This window comes from Haemaphysalis longicornis, unplaced genomic scaffold (assembly GCF_048455015.1).
Source record: "Haemaphysalis longicornis isolate Haplotype H1 unplaced genomic scaffold, Haemaphysalis longicornis Haplotype H1 scaffold_9, whole genome shotgun sequence".
NCBI classification, from domain to species: Eukaryota; Metazoa; Arthropoda; class Arachnida; order Ixodida; family Ixodidae; genus Haemaphysalis; species Haemaphysalis longicornis.
In genome coordinates this window covers 15,071,774-15,096,035 of record NW_027526460.1, presented here as the reverse complement: position 1 = coordinate 15,096,035, position 24,262 = coordinate 15,071,774, and the positions used below count along the sequence as shown (strand labels likewise).

Sequence of the window (24,262 nt, the reverse complement as noted above, 5' to 3'; positions counted from 1 at the left end):
CCTTGTGGAAGGCATTAAAATAATCGTGAGGTGTTCAGCTTGTGGCTTCTACCAGAGTACGGTTGTCATTTTAACAATATTTCGTTATCGCCTTCCCTTAGCTGTGTCAGAAACCCATATTTTGCGTTTCTGACGCTGCTTAATCGCACATTATTAGCCATTTACCCCATTCGCAAGCAAGTAACCACGCTGCTGGTACTGAGAATGTTTGACATGTGGTCGTCACTGTCAAGGGTGTATTTCCGTTCAACTTGCTACATGCGAAGTTCTAACTGCAAAAAAACTTCTTCTTTTCAACTGTCCGCCTTTGAAGCTCCCGGAGAAGTTAAATAGTTGTCCTTTCTGAAAAAAATCATTTTTAGTCATTAGAAAGATAAATTTTTATCCCGCTACAAAACCTGTCAACCTCTACTTTGGACACTTCAATGTTAACGGGAGGGTGCAGCTTTCTACTTCCAAGGACCTTCAAACTGTCAACAAGCATTGATCAGTACCGTCGATTGTGCTGTACGGCAATACTTCCCGCGAAAGTAAAGGATGCCGTTAGCAACAGAGGCAAAAAGCGTGTTCACTTGCATCGCAACGTCGAGAAAGACTACGACCACCATCTGCGCGACGACAGTCATGACTCTGCCCGCGGATGTTTGGGGTTGGTCAAAGTTAAGCGACAGCTTGAAGAGCATGCACCAATATACCATCAACTAACCTATATAAGTGATGGTGGTGCCGCCCATTTTAAGAACAAACATCAGTTCTTCGAGATGCAGAGCAGATCATGCGGGGTGACAAAGCGGCTTTTCTCTGCAACCGGACGTTACAAAAGTGCGTGCGACGGCGTGGGTGGCCTTGTGAAGCCTCAAGCTGCTGTGCGTAATTTGCGTTGACATTCCAGTGAAGCCACATAAAGTGCGAAACAGTTCGTAGATACGTATCCTGGGAAAGTGAAGAATTTTGCCATGCTCTATCCGGACGACGGCGAACTCACCACATTTGGAGCGAACAAAAAAGAGGAGAGCAAACATGTTACGCTGGTACCCGGCATCCCGTCTTCTCCCCAAAATGGAGAATCCAAACGAAAGCAAATTAAAGGTATACAGCATGCAACTGGGACTCGGAGCGGCAGCGACGGTACTGACCAGTGCTTGTCGACACTTCGAAGGTCCTTGGAAGTAGAAAGCTGTATCTTCCCGTTAACATTGAAGTTTCAAAAGGAAGGGTAGGCAGGTTTGTAGTGGGGAAAAAGTATCTCTTTCTAAGAACTGAAAAGAATTTATGCCAGAAAGCAAATCTATTTGCCGTCTCAGGGAGCCTGAAACGCGGACAGTCGAAAAGACGAAGTTTTTTTGCAGTTAGAACTTAGCATGTACCAGGAAGAACGGAAAAACGTCCTTGACAGCGACGACCACATTTCAAACACTCCCAGTACCAGCAGCGTGGTTACTTGCTTGCAAATGGGGTAAAATACTATTAATGTGTGATTAAGCAGGGTCAGAAACACAAAATATGGGTTTCTGACACAGCTAAAGCAATGCGATAACGAAGTATTAAAATGACAACCTTACTCTGGGAGAAGACACAAGCTGAACACTTCACGATTATTTTAATGCCTTCCGCAACGAACAAGTTGAACAATGCACCACTCTGATCAGTTTTCTTTATATCAGTCGCTTCATTTTTCTAAAATCTGTAAAAAACAGCCATAATTATTCAACTGTTGATCAGACAGAACGAAATGTGTTTGGTGTGACCTCATTTTGTAAGTTCAAACAGAAGTATCGCTACAGATTTTTATCTTTCTAGAATACTCACTTATTGAGTTCAATTTCGTGTAAATATTGCGAAAATTTATAAGCATTGTTTTTTTTTTAATGACGTCGAAAAGTGGCCCTTTGTTGCAATTTTTTTTTGGCGCACTTTACGGAGCAGTATTTTGAAAAGGTTACTTTCTGGAAGAATGAGCAAGGTATTAAATGTTCACCAGCTCCTGGAAAACAAGTATAAAAAACTAGACAGCTTAGCCTTTAGGTCGATGTGTAAAAAAAAAGTTTAGAAGTTCCACTTCTGAATGACATTCCTCTCGCTACTAACTTCAAGTATGGCAAGTTCAATTTTTGTAATCCAGCAGCAAAGTTTGCAAGTGTTTGGCCACAAAGATTTAGAAATACTATCGCTTGTTTTACAGGTCTCCAAAGTTGACACATTATGCAATGTGGAAAGTAGGCCGGCCCGATTGCGTCCTAAATATTGGAAATATCCAGCAGCAAAGTTTGCAAATATTTGGCCGAAAATTTACAAAGATTTAGAAATATTATCGCTTGTTTTACAGGTCCCCAAAGTTGCCACTTTATGCAAATGGAAAGTAGGCCGGCCCGATTGCGTCCTAAGTGTTTCTCACTGAAATAATACCAATTTTATGTTGAGGATACAGCGTTCTACACAATAATAAAGCTTCATCTCAAACAAAAAAATGGTTGTTGCACCACTTTGACTGTCCTTATCTGAACACATCCCCCATTCTTCGCTTTTTTCGCCCACCCCTCGCTGCCGAGTCCATTTCACTTACCGTGATCGAGATCATTTTCTTGCAATTATTATTTTTACAGCACAGCTGTTTACGCTTGAGCTTGTTTGTTGGCGTTAGTAAAAAAATGCAAAGAAAGAAATTCAGGTAAGCTTCCACTCACGCGCACGATTTGAATAGCGAAATTGTTGTAGGTGAGCATTGCCTGACACATAGTTACGTTTCCGTACCACTGTTTGTTTGTATAGTTGAGGTGCTTGTAATCGTCGTTATATGCATCGAAGAGGTCGTCTTCTTCGCGGCGAGACTCCCCCCCCCCCCCCCCCATATTCGTCATAGACTCGAGGCAGCGGTGGCGGGATCTGCAAGTCGTCTCGGGAAGAATTGGCACACTCGTAGCCATGTCTCCAATTATCCATAATAGCTTCTATGCGGCGGCCGCGGTGACCTTTCCCTAACAGGGTGTCTTTTCATCGTTAGCATTAGCGCTAAAGTTACTTTTTTTTTTTTGCTAAAACCACTGAGCGAGCCGGGGACTCAGTGGTCGCCGTGAGGCACGCGCTTACGAGCGCTCGGCATTTTGTTGGTATGTTTTTCTGCAACGGCGAACTTACGGCCAGCAACAACAGTTCCGTTGTTCGAACTCCTCCGGCGCGAAGCTCCCGGCACTACCTTCGCACAGCTGTGTAGGCGGGGCCAAGCCTCGCCTAGCTATGACGTCATCGCGCGCCGGCACCACTCGGCCTTCGAGAACACTGCCAAAGGTTCGTGGCGTGACCTCTCGTGTGCTGTTCTCTTCGCCAGTTCACGTGCGTTTGCGCCTCAAATGGGAAGCAAAGACGCCGAGTTTGCGAATCCGGTTGGCGCCGGTTCTAGCGCGTGCTAACGCGCTCCACTTTGGGAGAGATGTGAAAACCTGCGGACAAAACGACCCTCGTCGGCCGGTCATGGAGAACTTTCAGCGGGGAGTTCGGAAATCTGTGTGAAGTGCAACAGCGGGATCTCTGATGAAGGGAGAGTTGGGGCGGCCGAAGAGCGTCATTGCCGAAAAAGATGAAGCGTGGTGCGAAAGCCGCCGCGCCGCTACTTGAGAATAGATGTGACGACTTCGGTCCAATCCTGAATACCGCGCTAGTGAAGCGGCGCCGAAACGTCAGCCATTTGCAGAAGATCCGTAGTTGCGAGCTCGCGTACATTGTACATACTTCAATGACCGAGTGTCCATTGCTCTTTGGGGGGCTAACGATGACACCACGCAGAAAACTCCGCCGAGTCTCTAAGCGTAACCACGCATCAACTTAGTCGAACCAAATATAAGCTAGGTGTGGTCACCAGCTCTACCGTTTCTCCAGCCTTGCACCACAAGTTCGAGCTGCGCCATTTTTTTGTTTTTGTCTTGCGGAAACCAAGCTTGCAATCTGATACACGGTCGCTGAAGTATTTTTTTGTATTCTTTTCAGTCCCCCAGATACTTCTACCTAGGTTCCACTCAACCGGTACTCGAGGGTGGAAACTACTATAGCAGTAGCTAAATGTATGTGCGTTGGGCAATATTTTCCTTTTCTGTATATAGCTATCCTTTTGCAACGTGGAAATGGCGTATTAATTAACAAGCTAGCTAAGCTAGTGCGCATTCTGCTTGATGACTTACTTTATGGCACTTCATCATGTGTATGTATATGCGCTTTCCAATGGATCTTTCTGAACGACATGTGCTACCTTTTCTTTCAACACAAATAGTTACCTTTAATAGCAGTAGCTCCATTAGCTTGGTGGTGTACGTATTGGGCTCTATTTTTTTATAAAATGACTTTCTTTGTAACACTTTTACTCTTTTTGTGACGTAGAGCAAGAAGGTCCTAAAGCGTGAACGAGGCAGCGCTGCAATATCAGCGGTCGCAAAGGCTATCTACGCTAAAAGGTGCCAGACGCATTTTTCAAACACCTGCAAAAATGCGTGCCCTGTGCCGCAGGATTTTTAACGCTCATTGCCAATCTCCTTCACAATTAATGGTGTCAATTTATGGAGGAAAAAAAAACCTCGTAAGGATTTCCAGTCAAGTTGACACCCAGATAAAATATCCAGGACGCTGATGGTGCCAAAAAAGAGGCATTCGATGACGTTTCTGCAATGGAAACCCGATTTGGGCACTGGCTAAAAAAAGAGAACACATAAAAAATAACAAAAAAAGTCACATGTAGCTTTTATTGTGTTCCCCTCCTCCCCGACCCTTCCTTTTAAAGACGATACTGTTTCTTGGGCTACTAAAACGCAGAAATTTTGGTCTGTCTGTCTGTCTGTGACTCGATTCAGCCACCCAGCCAAAGTGAAGTACGGTCTGCGCAATAGTCTTATATACTTACAGACAAATCTAAACGTCTAAGTCCTGTGCCAGTGTTCATACTTGTCAACATTGTTGAACAAGAACAACTCATTACGTAAATATAAGGCAGAAAATCAATACATAAGTGATATTTGCAGTGTTTCTTTATTAAACAATTCATGATGCCTGATTTTTGCGATAGCGAATAAAATACTACGTCAACGGCAGAAAACCATCGCCTGCTGTTGCCAGCGCTACCTCGTGGCGGCATCTAAGAAATCGAACGGTAATAGCAGCGAAAGGTTTCACTAGATGGGATCCACGTTCCGCTTGGAACGCTCGTGCAGTAGGGCATCGTGGTTCTATAAATATTGTAGTAGGGTGCCTCAATTCACGCGCGCCTCCACCGTACGGCAGCGCTGGCATCGAGACACCCGACGTGGAGCAGTTGAACGCGGTAAATCTAAATTGAGCAAACCTTTAGAGTGTTATCTTGGGAGGAGCGAAACGAAAAAGGAACGGCATGAGGTGACCAGGAAAGAGAAGGGAGGCCTTTACTTGGCAGGGGCGCCAGTCGACTATCGTCTTGTATCGACATTTGCAACGAAAGGAGCAGATACGCGGCCATTTTTGCTTCGTTTTCTTTTTTTCTTTTGTACTTGTTGAACGTTGCAAGCTAGGCAATTCTCTTTCAGTGGACCCTGCGTTCATCGAGTACGAGGAACAGGAATGCGCCTACCTGTGCGGCCACCTGTTGGGTCTGAAGCCCAAAGCGGCGGACGCCAATTTCCAGAAGGTTTTGGACGGCTGGGGACGGAGGTGAGTGGCGTCGAAAAATCATTACCAGCTGTTATCCCCTTCGTTTTGGTGTGGGCTTAGCATGTTTAGCAAAGGGCGTCCATTCATAAACAGGTCTATGCTAGGTGATGGTCAGGGCTTGGAGGAAGTTTCCACACTGTCATATTTTTGTCGAAGGTCTGCCCTCGGTTACCTAATAAAAGAACTACAGCTGACGCTTCTTACAACGCATCTGGATATAGAACAGACCTAGGAAGTTTCTTTTTAACCCATAAAAGTAGGTTTGGAGCCAAAAATAGGGGACGTTAATTAAAAAGTAGTATAGGTTTTTTTCTTAGAGCAAAGTTTACAGTGGCCTTACACGGCACCGATTTTCCGACTTTCTTTTCATTTAAACGAAAAGAAAAATTTCCCGCGTAGCTGCTTGCTTCTCTGCATGTCGTCGAAAAAAGATTTTACCACAACTCGATTCCCTGTTACCCATACCACGAGCTCGACCGCTACAGAACTTGCAGCCATTCATGAGGCTCCTGATCGCGTTATCGGGGCTACTCCTCAAAACTGGGCTACCTTCTCAGATTCCAAGGCTGCCGTACGAAGCTTACGCGCAGCCCTGCGCCACGGCCCCCTCCACCAACTGGGGATGGAGATTAGAGAAAAATTGCATCAATCCATCACAGCCGGCCATGACAGTATTCCAGTGGCTTCCAGGTCACTGCAGAGTCATCGCTAACGTGTTGGTGGATGAAGCTGCCCGTACAGGCCATAAGAGCGACCGCACCATCCTGCTTCCGCTTTCAAGGGCCGATGCAGCGAGGACGCTTCACTCCTTTGCATGTGGGATTACCATGCAGCAATGGAACACACGGGTCTTTTTGAATCCCCGTCTGTATATTTAATATTATCCTCTTCTTCAGCGTCGTCTTCCGTATGGGCTGTCTCGACCCCAGTCGACTCTACTTTGTAGACTTTGGCTGGGAGCGGCCTTCACGAAAACCTATTCCTTCCTCATCGGGATGGCCAGCAGCTCCCATTGTGACGCTTGTGGGGAGGAAGAGAATACAGAGCATGTGCCCCGAATACTCGTCGGAGAGAAGCGTGCTTGCCATTGCGCTCAGCCGATTGGACAATTGACCATTTACAGTAGAGACTATCCTAAGTCATCGATCTCTACAATCGACTTCACAGAAGGCGACGAAAGACTTTATACGTTTCTTGAGCGAAACGAATTTGCATAAACGACTATAGTGCATAAAACAGGACCACAGTGCGCGCCTTCACGCACCTATCTCTTCCCCTTCTCCCACCCTCTATTTTATCCCAGGAGCCCCACTCCCCCAGCGCACGATAGCAAACCGGGCACTACACCAGGTTAACCTCTAGACCTTTGCGCCCTTTCCATTCCCTTATTTCACCGCCCCTACCACTTAACTACTCCGATTTCCGCTCGCACCCAGCCTCTCGCTCCTCTCGTGATGAATTGACGGGAGGTTTGTTCAACGCAATTCAATTTTTCCGCCTATGCACTGCTCCCGCGCCATCTGTTGAGGCAGCGCACATCTTTCTCTATTTTTTCTTATTATGCTTGGAACAGCACGAGCTAATTTTATCTCGCCTGTCTGTTAACACGTATTTTCATGTGCTACCGTAAAACAACGTGTATTCTTTGCCGAATGAACGCGGGTACTGTCAGTTATGTATGCATGTTGCCTCAACTGTGCCTGAGGTTACCTTCGCGCTAAATAATGTGGACACGTATGACCCATGCAAACAGTTTTAGTAGTTTGGAACGGTCCTGACCAGACAGACAGACAGACAGACAGACAGACAGACAGACAGACAGACAGACAGACAGACAGACAGACAGACAGACAGACAGACAGACAGACAGACGGACGGACGTAGAGACACAGACAGACAGACAGACAGACGGACGGACGGACGGACGGACGGACGGACGGACGGACGGACATACAGACAGACAGACAGACAGACAGACAGACAGACAGACGGACAGACGGACAGACAGACAGACAGACAGACAGACAGACAGACAGACAGACGGACGGACAGACGGACGGACGGACGGACGGACGGACACAATTTTTGCGCTTGAAGCCCAAGAATCGCTCTCGTCTTTAAAGGGGGGACCTGTAACCGTCGACATTGTCATTGTTGTGACCCGGAATTGCCAATGAACGGACGAAGCCGAGGCTGTGAGTGTAGCCGTAACTGTTTTCTTTTTGAGTGCGTGCTTTCCGTGGTCTGGTGCGACGAGGCTGACATCAATATGCATCAGAAACAGGGAGCTAACTGATCTATTTTAACAATAAATTAAACATAATTAACGCTCGGAAGGGTGCATGTTGTAACGCCGGAATTTCGGGCAGCGCTTTTTTTCTCTTCGTCTTACATTCCCCGCCGTCAATGATGGTAAGACAGGCGCTGTCCAGAAGTTCTGAAGCTATTGAGTTATGTTGAAAATTCAGTACCATTAATCTTAATAATCAAATAACCACAAGTCTCCGCCAAGTTGCTCCACAACCATTAATCTTAATAGTCGAATAACAACGTCCTCGCCAACATGGGTCACCAAAGGTTCTTTTTCTTGCTTTTATTTGGGAATATGTCCCTAGTCATAATCCAAATACAGCGCACCGCCTTTTTTGCTGCCGTATCCCGACGGATCGATGTAATTACTTCTGGCAGGATTCCCAGCTGGTCGAAGTTAATCCAGAGCCCTCCGCTACAAGGTGTAGCTTCGGCGCGTGAAACACCCAAAGTTTGAAAATCTTTACTTACGAGAATCGAGAAAGCACCTGTTAAAATTTTATTAAAATAAGATTCAGGAAAACATTAATCTTTTCGCGGAGAACGTATGTAGTGACGGGTGGTGGTAACACGCGCTCACACGCACGCACACACACGCACGTGCGCGCACACACGCACACGCACATGCCCACGCGCGCGCGCACATACTCACACACGCACACGCACATTTCTCAGCAAATTCGTGGTTTTGCGCCTCGAAGCGCTCATGGGCTATGAGGTGATGAGTAGCAGAGGGCTACGGATTAATTTAAAACCCTCGTGTGTTTGCTCTATCAAATTTTGCAGAAATTCAGAGAATTATCTACTAATGCGTAGCATTCTTTTGCCGCTTGTCATGAGTGTGAGTTTTTACAGTCAAGGCTTTTGGTTTTTCTAACTTCTGTACGACCAAGTATCTCCATTTGCGCTATTATAACGATTCGAAGTGGAACATTCGTGAAATCTGCATTATTGTTGAAGTTCAGGTCGTTATACGGTCTGCGATTTTCCGTATTTTTTCATATTCTTGTTATTTATTATTTTTTCAAAATTTTGTTCGACCAATTATCTCTATTTACGCTATTATAACGACTACAGGAGGAACTTTCTCGAAACTGCATTATTGCGGAAATGCAGGGCGTTACACGGTTCGCCATTTTGCAGAATTATTTTTTTTATTCTTCTTAATATTTAGTTTTTCAAAATTTAGTTCGACCAGTTATCCCCATTTACGCTATTACTATGACGATTACAGGGTAAGCTTTCGCGAAATCTGCATTATTGTGGAAATTCCATGCATTATACGTTTTGCTAGTTTTCGTAATTTTTCAATATTTTTTTTAATTTATTAGTTTCTTTAAATTTCGTCAGACCAATTATCTCCATTTACGTGATTATAATGATTACATTTGAAACTTTTGCAAAAGCTGCATTATTGTGGCAATGCAGGGCGTTACACGGTTCACCAGTTTTCGTAATTATTTTATATTTTTCTTATTTTTCTAGTTTTTCAAAATTTCGTCCGACCAATTATCTCCATTCACGCTATTATAAACGATTACAGGTGGAACTTCCGCGATATCTGCATTTTTCTGGAAATGCAGGGCGTTACACGGTCCGGGCTGTGGGGGTACTCGGCAAAGAATGCTACGCATTAAAAGGTCGGGATCGGACGCCCGTCCTCATGCTCAGCAACACAACACCTTCCGCTGAGCCACCCCGGTGGGACCCTCACTAACGGCAGGGGTAGACGAGTGGGATCACAACCTTGCTACTCGCAGGAAACAGTTTCAGAAAGTGCAACGAGGAGGGAGATCGCGACGATGGACAGTAGTGGACGAGTACACGTCACAGAAGAGTGACACGCCCACTTGTCCATTTTGAGGGCCGGTATTATGAAAGAAGACGGGTGAATAATGCACCCGTGAGGCCAGTTGACATCATATTTTATATATTTTTATTTTTGTTCTCCGGTAATTTTTAATTTCTGGAGTCGAAATACTGTTGGTCGAGTGGCGTGAAGAAAAAAAATTGACCGCTCTTTCTAGTGTCTTGGAGCCTTTCTAACCCCGGATTTTCCGTGCAGGGGTATGCAGTGCATGAAGGAAGGCTACCTGCCCGTCGCCACCTGCGACCAGAACCCTAAGCAGCTGATGGCAGACCTCGTAGGTGGGACCAGCATTTTGTGTGCGTGTGTGCGTGTGCGTGCGTGCGCGCAACTGGGGGCAAGTTTTATACTAACGTTTAAACAGTAAAATTAAGGCGCGTTGTTTCTACTTCTGAAACATTACAAGCTTTTCAGCTGTTCGCGCTGGGATTTCTAAAAGAGTGCTGCACGCATCATTCTGAAAAGAGGCCGGAAAGCAGTAGACAAGGGGAAACACCGATCTCAGCTAAACCATGTAAACCTGGGGCTGCCTGAAAGTACCCTCTTAAGCCTAGATAACGCAATGCTAGAACAAGTTGGCAAATATAACTGCCCTGGACAGGCTGTCAATGCCGATCCCAACGACGAGAAAGAAATCCGGTGCACAAAACGTATAAGCTGGCTAATTAAGGCTTGGGTTTGAGCTAGCAATACATGATTTGAACAAACAGTGCAAGGGCGCGGACGAAAGAACGAAAAAAAAAACGAAAAAAAGAACGGAAAAAAGACAGTTCAAGCGCTGCCAAATAAATGCAAGCGCTGGTCGTCTGCCAAAATATTTGTGATGTGCTTCCATGAAAGTTATTAGAAACGCTTGTCATAGCTTTGGACATTTTTGACACATGGCTCTCTTTAATATCCGCAGTCAGCGCTTGTACTGTCTTTTTTCTGTTCTTTCGTCCGCGTCCTTGCGCTGTTTGTTCGAATGATGTATAAGCTGGGCCGGCGTGCACTCCCAAATATTGTAAGGTAGGCTATAACTTCAGGCCTTCAGGGAGGCCTTCAGGCACTCGATAGGCGTGGCCGGAGATCCTTGGGAGAGGCCTTCGTCCTGCAGTGGACACAACCAAGCTTAAAATAAAGATAAAGATAGAGATAAAAGGCTATAACTAAAAAAATAGTATATATAAAAATGTGCGCTGCCTGTGATGACATTTGGGGCGGAAACCTGCCGCCTTACTAAGCGCCTTGAAGGAACACTTAGGTCATCCTAACAAGCGATGGCGCGGAGGACGATGGGAGTAATGCTTGCAGACAGGAAACGAGTGTGCTGTATCAGGGAAGAAACTAGGGTGGAAGACATCACAGTTCACATTAAGAAAATTCACGCATCTCCATGAACTGAATCATGACGAGTGGGCGAAGCACTGGGGATCGTTCTTACCGTAAATCACCCGTGGCATTGCCCACTCGCGCATGTAAATGAGTGACAACGCGTGTGTACAGTCTATACACATCCAATCCAATCCAATCCGATACAATTCAATTTAATCCAGTCCAATCCAATCTAATGCTCCTTGCGCATGCGCAATACTGTGTACACGGACGCCAAGCCCCGGACAAAGCGAGGTGCTTCGGCCCTAAAAGACACGGCCTTGGGCTGGCCATGTACTGAGGGGAAATGACCACCGGCGGGCTACCAGGGTAACAGAGTGCCTACCGAGAGACGGGTCTAGCAGGGGCAGACTGCTAACTCGGTGGAGGCAGGAACCCGGGAAATTCGGGAATGAAGAATGGACGCGTGCAGCGCAGGACAGGAGCGGGTGGAGGTCAGTGGGAGAGGCTTTTGTCCTGCGGTGGACCTAAATAGGCTGTTGGTGATGATTATGGTGCTGCCTGAAACTTTTTTTGTGTGTTTTGTTTCGCGGCAACAGTAAAGTGGCATAACAATCGTAAGAGGCGAAAAGCGAAAACGTACACGTCCGTGTGTTCGAGATTTCGGTGCACGTTAAAGATCCCCACGTGGTCAAAACTAATCCGGAGCCCTCCCCTACGGCGCGCCTCATCGCCGGTTAAGCGTCGGCGCGTTAAGCCTCATAATAAAACCAATCAGTCAATTGTGATCATAATCAGTCGTGATCCCAAGTGCGGCCGTACCGACTTCGACCGCACCGACTTCGGACTTCGGAGTACCGCCAAATGTGGGAACAGGCCTTCTGTGGTGGTCTGCCAGAATATTTGTGATGTGCTTCCAGGAAATTTATTAGAAACGCTTGTCATAGCTTCGGAAATTTTTGGCACTGGCTCTCTTTAATATGCACAGTGTACGAACTCTATTGCAACACGAGAGGAAGACATGCCCTGAGCCATAGAGTTTCATACTAATATATACCATACTAGAGGGAAATCTGTCGCTGCAGTCGCGGGCCGCCGTGGGCGGCGCCACTGCCGCTAGCGACGTTCCTCGCCTACTTGGCTTGGTTAGTCACAAGGCTTTTTTTTTTTTTGTCTTGAAGCCCAAACCAACAAAAAAGCATAGAGATAATATACTCAAAAAAGGGTAACGTTTTTTCCTTGTTCATCGTGCATGAAGCTTATACATAATCGCTGACAAATTAATCGTTTGGGGGGTTCAATTTTATAACAAAACAAATTTGATGAACCTCCTACAGTAATATTGTCACTTTTTTGCAGCCAGAGCCAACTTTTCAGCCTGTTCATGCCATGCCAAGGACAAGTGGAACGTTCCTGAACGGTACATGACGGAACGCTCGCCAAAGCGCAGCTCCCCTAGACAGTGGCGCCAGATTTCCCTCTAGTATATATTAGTATGAAACTCGTGCCATGAACGGCATACACGGCATGTTAGTGTTTTGCGGGGGGTGCCAAGAATAAGTCGTGATGGTGCTTATCTGAAATGCAGAGAATGCGTACGGTCCAGCCGGCACCGGGTACGTGATACGCGAGATACATGGCACGCGATACGATGAGCGGGAGATACGGTATCACATGGAACGAGGCGTGAGATGCGCCAAAGACAAGGAAGGTTTTGGGAGACGCAATTAACGCCCTCGAATGCAACGTGATCTTCCGACGGCGTCCCGTGAACAGCTTCCCCGTGAATGGATGGTCTCGTAGAAATTTGGGGCTGGCAATCTTCCATTTGAGCTTGTATACGCTTGTGCAATCTGCGTTTTGTTCGCCCTGAAGCTTCTTTCAAAGCTACCTTCGCGAATTGCGCGCAAAAAAAGAGAAAAACTGTGAAGGAAACTGTGTTTGAGGGAACCCATAACACCTTTTTCAGGCTATATGAAAAGAAAAGAAACGCATTCGTCGAGTCACTTTTACCCTGGTTATTTCTTGGTTCAAGGCCTCGTGCTTACTAGTTGATCCTAAGGCTCATAGTTCTAGGATGCCCTCGTTTCCCCCTTTTAAACTTGACCTTGGGTGGTACACATTATCACACAGCGGGGTGACTGGGTTCATATTGTTTGTATATGTGCAATTGGAGTACCATAAATCTCTGATTTGTTTTGCAGGGGCAGACCGCGAAGAAATTACCTTTATGAACGCCCTCACTGTGAATCTACATCTTCTAATGGTGAGTGACTGGTTTAAAAACCATACTTACGTTTCGTCATGCGTGAGGGGTTCTGATTTCCTCATTGGGGGGACGGCATTTAAGAGACATATTGTGTGGCTCCAAAGTTATGTGAGGTCAGTTGGTGTTCCTTGATAAGCACCTGATTAATGCCGAGTTCATAGAAGCTTTTAACGACCGGCCAGTGCCATAGCGGTAGCGACACCAAGCGTTGATCTGAAAAATTAAGTCACTCGTAACTGTTTAGACGTTCTGGGGATCGAACCAAGGCTCCTTAGCTCATGAGGTGGGAACCATAACCACATTGTATTACTTGCCTCCGCCGAAGTTACTAAAGCGTTGGGCTACCAGTCTCGAGGTCGTGAATCCGACTGTTGATCTTGGCAGCTGTTTTAACGGCGAAGCTGTTTAGCAAATCGTAATTTTTCGTGTCCGCAGTTAAAAATATCGAAAAACTGTGGTTCTTCCCTCTTTCATAGGAACCGGTAAAACACGAAAGTGAAATGTGCCTTCACAGGAGCAGTTGAATGTATATTGTGCATCGATGTGAACTTGCTCGTCGCTATTTATATTTCGTTGGTATAGCACCGTTGTACGCATCAGCGTTAGACACTGGATTACACGCGCCGAAGCATTGCGTAAATCCGACTGAAACCACCGGAGCTAGTAAACCGTCCGTGCGAACGAAACCAAACGGGTTGTCAGCGAATAGTTTGGTGAAAACACGGTCTGCTGCAGCGAAAGGAGCAGCGGACCGTGTCACGAGCGCGACATCCGCAAGTTGGCTTCTCCGCAGCTTACGCTGCGCGTCCCCCGCACGCACACGTAGGCGCTGGCATCGAGGCGCCAACTGTCGGCGCTCATTAGCGTCATGAACTACTTCGCTTCGCCTCTCCAAGATGGCAGCACCATCTGAAAGTAAGAATATAATGCGCGTTTGTCGTTTTGTTTGCGCGTCTGTTCATAGCGCAGTCAGGAGCGAGTTTCGAGGCTCGAATCGCAGCCACGTCGTCGAAGTTTTTCTGGCGATGTCATTTCCGTGACGGATATGATGTCGTGACATCTTGGTGGACCTCGGCATAAAACATTTTCGTGTTAAAATTGCTGACTGCGCGAACGTGAGCGTGGGCTTCGCGACGACTGCCCGGTAGTTAACAAAACCAAGAAAATTCCTGACGTTCGTGTATTTATGCCTCGCGACGACCGCCCAGCGCACGTTTGTCAGGCCAAGCACACCCACTTAGAGAGGTTGGCCTATAGGCTGCAGCGACCGCCAAGCAGTTAAAAAAAACAAGAAAATTCTGAGCACTCGTGTATGCGTGCCTCGCGGCGACCGCTTAGCGTTCCCGGCACACGTTTGTCAAGCCAAGCATGCCCACTTAAGGAGATTGGCCAAAATTGGCAAAAAAAAAATCCAGCGTTAGCCGCAATCGTACCATCCCTTGCTAGGAACGAAAAAGACACGTCATAGTGTACGCCCCTCCAATGCGATGTCTAATGATTATCACTAACGAAAATCTGAAAGCAGCTCACACTAGCGAGTTTTAGCTGACCGCTTTTCACGGTCCGCTCCGCTCCTAGAGCAAGCGGGAGCGCCATTGCGCATGCGTGGCGCGCTTGGCCACGAACGGCATTGGCTCCGGTCGCGCTGACCGTGCCGCCGATACCGGAGCGGACCGTCGAAAACGGTTAGTTAAAACTATCTAGTTATAGCAAACATGATCGAGGAAAGTCGTTGCAGCAATGAAGAGGAAGCAAGTCGGCTTAGACATAAACCTTCGTGATGGTTGCGAACGTTGCGTACAGCTTCGCCACCTTCAAGTCCTACCCGTTGGTATGAGCTTCCTACATTTTTTTTTTCAATAGAAAAATCACGAACTCCGTGGTGTTCGAGATGTCGGTGTTCATTTAGACACCATGACGACAAAATGCCCTATTCATTTACTAAAAATTATTGTCGTGACACAGTAACATATACGTCAAATTTGACTTTAAGTGCGTTCGTTTATTATGTTAGATAATTAGGAAAAGCGAATATGTATGTTGGATGCCGTGGCGGCTATTTGCGGCAAATCCAGCACCCACTGATCGATGTCACCAGGCCTTCATCAACTGCTCTTTACACACTAGCTGATTCTGTTTAAAAAACTGTGGTTGATTCCTCTGTCACACGAATCAATAAAACACGAAAGTGAAATGGAGAGCGAAATCTGCGGCTGAGCATGATGTGGGTGCGGCTTGGTGAGCGACGTCCTGCTGGCGGGTCGCTTCGGCGAAGGTGTACCGGCGTCATTTCCGTGACGGATATGACGTCGGTGAAATCTTGGTGCATCCCGCCTGAAAACACTTTCCTGTTAAAATATAAAAACCGAAAATGAACAACCCTGTATAACGTACACTTTACTAGTAAAGGCTGCTTCCCCGCAAGAAGACCCTGTGTGCAGGGGTGCACCCTTTACAGGCCGCCTGCTTCGTTGTACTGGCGTTACTTCCGTGATGGATATGACGTAAGCGAAATATTAAGTGCGAATGCACTTTATAAGCGACCCTGAATTCCGTTGACCGCCGTCCGTCCACATAGCAACAGCTGCGGGTGCGCGCGCTCCTCGTCTTCCTTGGCAACGGGGGGAGATGACACATACCCACGTGGGAGATTGGCCAGGAATCTCCTCGTCTTCCTTGGCAACGGGGGGAGATGGGCGCGCGCTGCCTGGCCGCTGACATGGCACATACCCACGTGGGGGATTGGCCAGGAATCGGGCGTGAGAAGGGCTAATGCACCCGCTTAAAGGAGTACTGACACGAAATTTCAAAGCTGAGATCCGCTCTAGCAATCAAGTACAACGACAACACAAATAGGTGTCTGTGCATGGCACATACCCACGTGGGGGTTTGGCCAGGAATCGGGCGTGAGAAGGGCTAATGCACCCGCTTAAAGGAGTACTGACACGAAATTTCAAAGCTGAGATCCGCTCTAGCAATCAAGTACAACGACAACACAAATAGGTGTCTGTGAATAAATGCATCTTTCTTTCTTTGTACTTGTGTGTGTGTGTGTGTGTGATCTCTCTTTCGCGAACATTACCGAACCGCGCAAATTCAACTCCTGCATTCGCACTTTCACATTCTTCCCCTCGAGGAAATGCGGGGAAATTTTTTGTGTATCCGGGAATAAAACACCTTCGTGTTAAACAACAAATAAGCGTAGCGTTTTGGGGGAGCTGTCATATATAATGCGTAGCATTCATAGCTGATTTGTCTTCGTCTCTCTTTCTTTTGAGCCTTTTTTTTCGTACTGCATTGCAAATCTTCCAGCCCTCACCCCCGTCCATATCCTGCAACAGGAAGCGCAGCTCAACACGTTTGATGAGCTAGTGCATCAGCGTCGACAAGCCCGCCTCCAAAAACAAGCCCTTGACCCTGATTCCGCCGCTCTTGCAGCGTACATGACCGGTTCACCAGCCCCACCACTATCAAACACCAATATACGGCCCCCATGGAAGTTCCACCAATTAACGGATACACGACCTGTTGCCCCTATTCATCCCCGGACAGTTGGTGCTCCGATTCCGCCTGCAATGGAGATTGGTAGCCCTTCGTCTACGCTGATGTTTGTCGACGCCAGTGCTTCCGATACCTTACTTCATACGGCTCTACTCTGCCCGACTGTGGCTCCCGATCCAGTGACCTGCACTTACATAACAACGGAGAAGTGGCCATCAGCGCAGGCAGAACTCCTTGCAGTGCGGGATTATCTGCTACACACATCGTTGCTAATCAACCACGCTTCACCACAGTGTACAATTTACACTGATTCGTCGGCAGCTGTTCGAGAGCTTCGTAAAACTCTCACGTCCAACGAACTTCTGCTAGAAATCCAGGACATAATGGACACTTATCCATGTCGTGTGCGCGTGTCATGGCGCCAACGGAATAGCCACCGCGCAATGCAGGCTGCAGATGCCGGAACACACCCCGTGCGTGTGCACTATCCAGCTCCTCTTGCACCTTCGTCAAACGGTGTTCACCTTGCCAGTGCAAAAGAACGTCTACGGCGCACCGCGCGCGCTCTCATACCCCCGCGCGGTACAGATCTCCCTGGCGGGTTGTCTCGCCAAGATGAGGTCCTGCTCAGACGTCTTCGCCTGGGAGTCGCCCTCATACCAGCTGTGACGAGGTCCTGGCCTCCTCAATACCATGCCCCGTTCAACTCCCCCTGCCCCTTTTGCCCCGCTCCAGTTGACCAGGCTGCAGCAGAGCACCTGGTGTGGAGTTGCCCTGCTCTGCGAAGCCTACGCGATGTGCACATCGCCACCTGCGGCCCGCGCCCCGGACGTCCACCAGACTTCATGGCGTGGATACAAGGACCACACCATGGCCCCCTGCTCCGATTCCTTCGGGAATCCGGAGTGTATCTGTACATTTAATTTCCCCTTATGCTGAATAGCAAACTTCCGCAATAAATAAATAAATATATATATATATATATATATATATATATATATATATATATATATATATATATATATATATATATATATATATATATATATATATATACTAAGTGTTTTCTCTGTACAACACGTGCGAAGTCAACCTTCGGCAGGAATTGTAAAAAACAAGGATGGAACAGGAAACCTCCTATATGAACTCAAATTTTCGATATTTACACAGATGCGTAAAGCATTTGAAATGAGTTCTCATTGCATAGACATCGCAGCAGTTCTGTGCCTTTATAGTCGCATGTACTTTGAAAGGAAAACTACCCTGTATCCATTGTTCTTTTTTCAGATGACCTACTATAGGCCCCAAGGAAAGAGGTGCAAAATGGTCATAGAGGATGACGCATTTTCCTCGGACATGGTACCTAAACTTCATACACTCTGGTAAAAGGAAGAGAACTTCAAAAGCGAATGGCGTGATAAAAAACTGCATTTTCATTTTCTATTTTCTTCTCACGTCCAGTACGCGGCCCAGTCTCAAGTGAGCCACCACGGCCTGGATGTAGCGTCTAACCTCATAGTCCTCAAGCCCCGAAAGGTATAGTAGCGCCCATTTCTCTAACTAGCAGACATTGCACGCCCGTTAAACTGCTATTAATGTGGGGTCGGTTTTCCCACGGCTCTAATGCCGCTCAAAAGATGCAACCTATGGCGTGCCCCCCTCATTCTAAAGGGGCAAACAGAGCTTCAGAACCAAGGGGTTTAACCAGAATTTCTCTTTTGGGGGGGGGGGGGGGGGGCTGTGAGGGGGTGTTTAAATTTCTGGGCAAGGTACTCGTGCTTGTGGAATCTTTTTTTGGGGGGTGTCAAAATATTTCTGGGGAGGGTGTTGGGCGGGGGGGGGGGGGTGCGTATAAAACCCTGCCAGAACTCATTCCAGACCTCACTTACCGGTTGGGATCGCCGGCCGTTGCAAAAACAAACGCTGCTTTATTTAAACAGACCGATAACTTGACTCAGTAAACATCTTACCATTTCGTAACAAATACAAAATACTGAATCCACCCATTTGCTTTCGTTGCAATTGCGTGTACTGCTTTTGTTCAATGAAGGCTGGCCCTGTTCTCTTTCCGACATACCTCTAATTTCTTGCTGTGGTAATTGGAGTGATAACCGCGTAAAAATAACTTCCTCCGACCGGTTGCCTTTCTTCTGCGTTCGCAGCCCTGTGATCGCTGCAGATTATTATGCCGCGCTGGCCCCGCTTTTGTATAAGTCTCATCTTAAGCCGTGACTTGAATATACAGTGTGTAAGGCATCATGCACCAAGATATTTAAAAAAAAATTCCCGCGCCTTCCCGCGAGGGGAAACACGAGTAAATGCAGAGCATTGGGGCCTCAGTACTGATTGAAGGCAGTGTTGCTTCCATCGCTTCTTCCGTGATGCTGGAGTAGCAGACACGAGTAAACGTGGGGGCGAGCGTCAACCAAGGAAGGAAGGAGCAACGCAGTGACTGAAGCACGAGCGACCGCTAGACGCTTTATATTTGCAGCGCGTGCAGTAGAGGGAGAGCAGTACGGCGGGGAGAGCGCGCATGCGCAAGCAGCGCGCGCCCTTCCACGCCCCACCGCGCTGCTATCACGCACCTGTTACGCCGAGACCGCGACGGAGCGAACGGGCTGACTACGACGCATGCGCGCGCCAGCTGCTTTTGAGAGAGAGGAGGGAAGGAGGAGAGGCGCACCTGCTGCGGACACGGAGCTGTGGACGCCGTCCGACGCAGGAAGAGGCGAGGCTAAGAAATGCTCTGCATTTAAAAGAGCAATAGCGTTACTCGAAGAAAACCTGGTGCATGATGTTTCCAGGAAAGTACAGTGGAGTAGCGACCAGTGATGTTTTTCGCTAATGAGGATTAACTAATTAATTATAACAAATTGTCTAACTCTAGAAGTGCTGTTCCAATCACTAAAGTGTCAATGGGGCACTTGTAGGTACCCGGGAAAGGCGTCTACCTGCGAGGATGGCTTGGTGGGCTAGTTGGTGATGCATATTAACCGGGTTACCAGCGCACGCAGAAGGGGACGCCGATGCAAGAAACGACAGGACAAGGCGCTATCTGATAATCCTGTTAATATCTAACTGCGGTATTTTCAGCTAAGAACCCTCTGAGCACTCATTTATTCTGAATGATAAAGAAACCCTGCGAAATATGAAAAATGTCACGTGACGCCGCTCCCGCCCACATCATAAGGCAGAGAGAGAGAATGCTCGTTAATGTGAACTAGTGGCATCATAAGGCAGTGCTCTCGAACAGGCTGCCTTTGAGTTAGCCAGCCAGAATGAAACAAAGAAAAGAAAGAAGAAATCGCGACCGAGTTTCTGCCTTATCTGCCACACGCGCTCCGCAAAACTTACTGTTGCTGCTATCCATGCCATTATCAAGGTTATGCGCTGTCTCTTCGGGCGCGTGACAGGCAAAGCAGTTGCATTCAGTCAGCTTATTTGATGGCGCTGGGGGCACCGCCACCTGGTATTTTTCGTATTTCGCGGGTTTTCTTTATCAGTCAGAACTAATAAGTACGCAAATAGTTTGTCACTGAAAATACCGCAGTTCGATTTCTCTCGTGGGTACCTGCAAGTGCATGCCTCATTTACACATTAGTGATTGGGACAGTGCTTCTCGAGTTAAATAATGAATTGTGATTAATTAGTTAAATATCATTAACAAAAAACATTAGTGGCCGCTACTTCACTGTACTGGAAACATTATGCACTTGGTTTTCTTCGCTTAACGTCATTGTTCTTTTTTTTTCAAATATTGGTGCACGATAGCTGGGACATACTGTATATGAAAGATTATCTTTAACTCAAATTCAAGGATGAAAACTCACATCAAAATTCGTTGATACAAAGTTAAAATATCAAGGAACAAAACTAGAGCATGTGTTCGCTTACATGGGTTTAAACGTGTTTACGTGTATTTGTGTTTACCCCCATCACCTGTTTTACCATTTTTTTACCAAGTTCGGCGGGATAAGAATTACCTTGGTTTTTTTTTTAATATCCGTTCATTCGTTTTGTTTTTATTTTTGCTAAGGGAGAATTTTTGCTAAGAGAAGAGGACATTTGCGAGCTTCTCGTCGAAGAAGGGGACACCATCGCCCTTCTGCTCCTGGGCGGGGTGCAGCTGTATACGGGACAGGCCCTGGATGTGCGAAGAATCACAAGTGCCGCCCGCAAGAAGGTACCGCGGGAAAAAACATTTCTTCGAAAGGGGAGAAAGTTGCCTTACAATTGTAGTGAGCCTATTCTACGATGCAAATTTCTTACGAGCACCCAATTAAAACTTCGAGAAACCTATTTACTTAGATTCCTATGAGCCGAGTTTTTCACTGTATTATTGCCATTGATTAAAACATTAACATTGACCTGTAAGTCGTTCCACCATGCCTCGTTGACGATGCCACCCTAGAATACCTATCCGTAATTTGTTGCACGTTCCTTTCAACACCCTTATTTAAATAAATGATGGGCTTCGTTCACTTCTCGCTTCATGCTGAGCACGAGGTCACGGGTTCGATTCCCGGCCGCGGCGGCCGCTTTTCTGATGGAGGCGAAAAGCAAAAACGCCCGTGTGTATGAGATTTCAGCGCACGTTAAAGAACCCCAGGTGGTGAAAATTAATCCGGAGCCCTCCACTACGGCGCGCCTCATCGCCTTCGTTGCGTCGGCGCGTTAAACCCTACAATCATCACTTCTCGCTTAAGTTCCACCCGATGGCATACCACAATTTTGTTGTTGTAGTAACGTTATTGTGCTGCCAATAAGGGTTAATATAAGTAAAATAAAATAAATAAATAAATAAAATATCCCAAGGACAAATCCGGCGCTAGCCTCTAGGCCAGCCGCGCGAGCGTTGCATTGTGGGAACGCTGTGGTCTGTTCCATTATTACGTGACATATGACTCGCGAACAAGCTCCCATTTATTCGCGCTGTTTTTCCACGTTCTTACCATTACTCCGCCGCCTCGTACCAAAAGCTTATGAATGGGCCTTGAAGAGAAAAGGCAATTTTCATGCACTAAAAAGAGTGCTTTGTCCTGATAACTATGACGCCAATTTTATCGCAAACTGTAAACGTATATAATTGAGTTATTAAAGGAAGCAAGTGAAGCAGTGGTCACTCCCCAGTTTTTATACTTTACAACGATTTCTTTAGGACGCCACACAACATTGTTTGCGCGATTGGCGGCAGCCAAACAAGAAACATAACTTGGCGATTGCAGTGGGGACTCTAGTTCCGTTTGAGCGCATCGCTCGAATGCTAACGTGTCGTTAACACTCTGAGAACTGTGATTTTAGGGCTGGCTCATTTTACGTCACTCCTGCAAATATTAAGTCACTGTTTCGTGTCTTTCTTGGGCTACTTAAACGCAGAAATTTTGGTCTGTCTGTTTGTCTGTGACACGATTCAGCCACCCGGCCAAAGTGAGAAAGAATCTTCGCAAAAGGTTTATATGCACACAGCCAAATCTAAACGTCAAAGTCCAGTGACAGTGTTCATACTAATCAACATTGTTGAACAAGAACAAAACATTCCGCAGATATGAGGCAAAAAATCAATACACAAGTAATACTTGCAGTGTTCCTTTATAAAAAATTCATGGAAGCTTGATTTTTGCAATGGAAAATTCTACATGCACGGCAGAAAAAAAAGTTCACTCCGTCGCCTGCTGTCGCCCGCGCCACAATAGCTCCTGGCGGCATTTTAAGAAATCAAACGGCAACAGTTACGAAAGGCTCCACTAGATAGGTTCCATGGTCCGCTTGGAATTCACATGGAGAAGGGCAACGCGGTTCTGTAAATGTCGAAGTAGGGCGCCTCTATTCACGCGCGTCTCCGCCGTACGGCAGCGCTGGCATCGATGGGTAGCGCAAATAAGAGACAGGGGTATAGACGGGCCGAAAAAGTTTTGGAATCATGTACAAGCATTAGGAAAACGCACGAGTCCCACAGAAGGCGGTACTACACAAAACGAGCCGGGGCAGATGCTCAAGGGAGAGGAAGCATTGGCATACCTTCATGGAATCATTCCGGAGAAGTTGGGTAAAGGGAAACCAGCGAGCAGAACGCAGGACAAGAAGAGGAGGCACACACACAACACCGCTGGACTAACAACTGGTTTATTCGGAAGAAACACATAACATTTATACGCCAGACCTGCGCGCGCGCACACTTTTGAGCAACGTGAAGAGCTGAACAAAAAAGATAAGAATTCAAATTCATTTTTCATCGTAACAACCGAAGCATCACTAACGCAACTCTGTTTATTTTTTCTTATTAAAAACGCTTCTAGCAGTTCGCGCTCACGTCTCGATTTCCCACGACCGATAGTGCTAGCGAGGTGAAACCGTGGGGCACAATTCTGGCAATCTTTTACATGCAAAGCCAAATTGCTTCCCGTGCCCGAGCCCAAGGTTCCTCGGTGCTGCCTCAGGCGTTCGTTTAGGCACCCGCCAGTCTGCCCAATGTATATTTTTCCACAGGACAATGGGATAGAGTAAACCACCCCCACTGCGCACATGGTGAACCTCGTCTGGTGGTTAGTTTTGCAGGTGTCAGCTTGCCTCTTACCACCAGAGATTTGGGGGCACAGGCCAGAAAGTTTGCGGGGAGCAGAGAAGACCATGTTGACACCATATTTTTGGGCCACTTTTTTCAGCCCATGGGAAGTCTTGTAGAAGTAAGGGATGACTTCAGACTTCTTTCTCCCTTCTTCCACTGAGCTACCAGACTTTGCAGTAAGTTTTTTCTTCATTTTCTGACCCAAGGATTCACCCACCGTCAGCAAAACCTGAGAGGGAAACCCAGACGCCTCACACCGGTCAACCTGTTCTGCCAGACTTTAGTGCATCACATGCGGACAACTTTTCTTCACAGCATTCATGAAACACAAATTTACTATGCCGCGCTTCACCAGCTTCGAGTGTGCCGAATCATACGGCAAATGCGCCTTTTTAAATCAAAGGGCATATTTTCACCACACGTGTCGGTCGGGGAAAAAAAAAAATTCTATATATAAGAACCTGATGGTCTTATCACAAGGCACCTCTTTGGTAAAATCCAGGTTCTTGGAACATGTACTAAAAACGGTTAAAATCTGGTCTGCCACAAGCGTAAGCTGGTCAGTTTCAGTTAAATTTAAAAGTACTAAAAATCATCGACATACCTAAAATCCTTAACCACAGGTGGGTCTCGAAGTGCATCTTGTAGCACCAAGTCCAACTTCGCTAAAAAAATGTTACAAAGAACAGGCGCGACACATGGTTTTGAACATGGTTTTGAGCATGGAAACCTGGTTTTGATTCCTCGGTTTTGAACAAAAAACTTTTCGCCA

The 24,262-nt window shown here is 46.8% G+C and overlaps 1 protein-coding gene across 1 annotated transcript in view; it reads left to right on the top strand.

Moving 5' to 3' along the window:
* Positions 1-24,262, top strand: part of LOC144152918 (kynureninase-like) — a 123,500-nt gene that overhangs the window by 74,379 nt on the left and 24,859 nt on the right. Inside the window, exons 3-8 of the mRNA XM_077684482.1 lie at positions 5,541-5,664; positions 10,040-10,122; positions 13,360-13,421; positions 18,213-18,284; positions 18,387-18,461; positions 20,962-21,108. Coding sequence (XP_077540608.1) covers positions 5,541-5,664; positions 10,040-10,122; positions 13,360-13,421; positions 18,213-18,284; positions 18,387-18,461; positions 20,962-21,108 — 563 coding nt within the window. The remainder of the gene's footprint in view (positions 1-5,540; positions 5,665-10,039; positions 10,123-13,359; positions 13,422-18,212; positions 18,285-18,386; positions 18,462-20,961; positions 21,109-24,262) is intronic.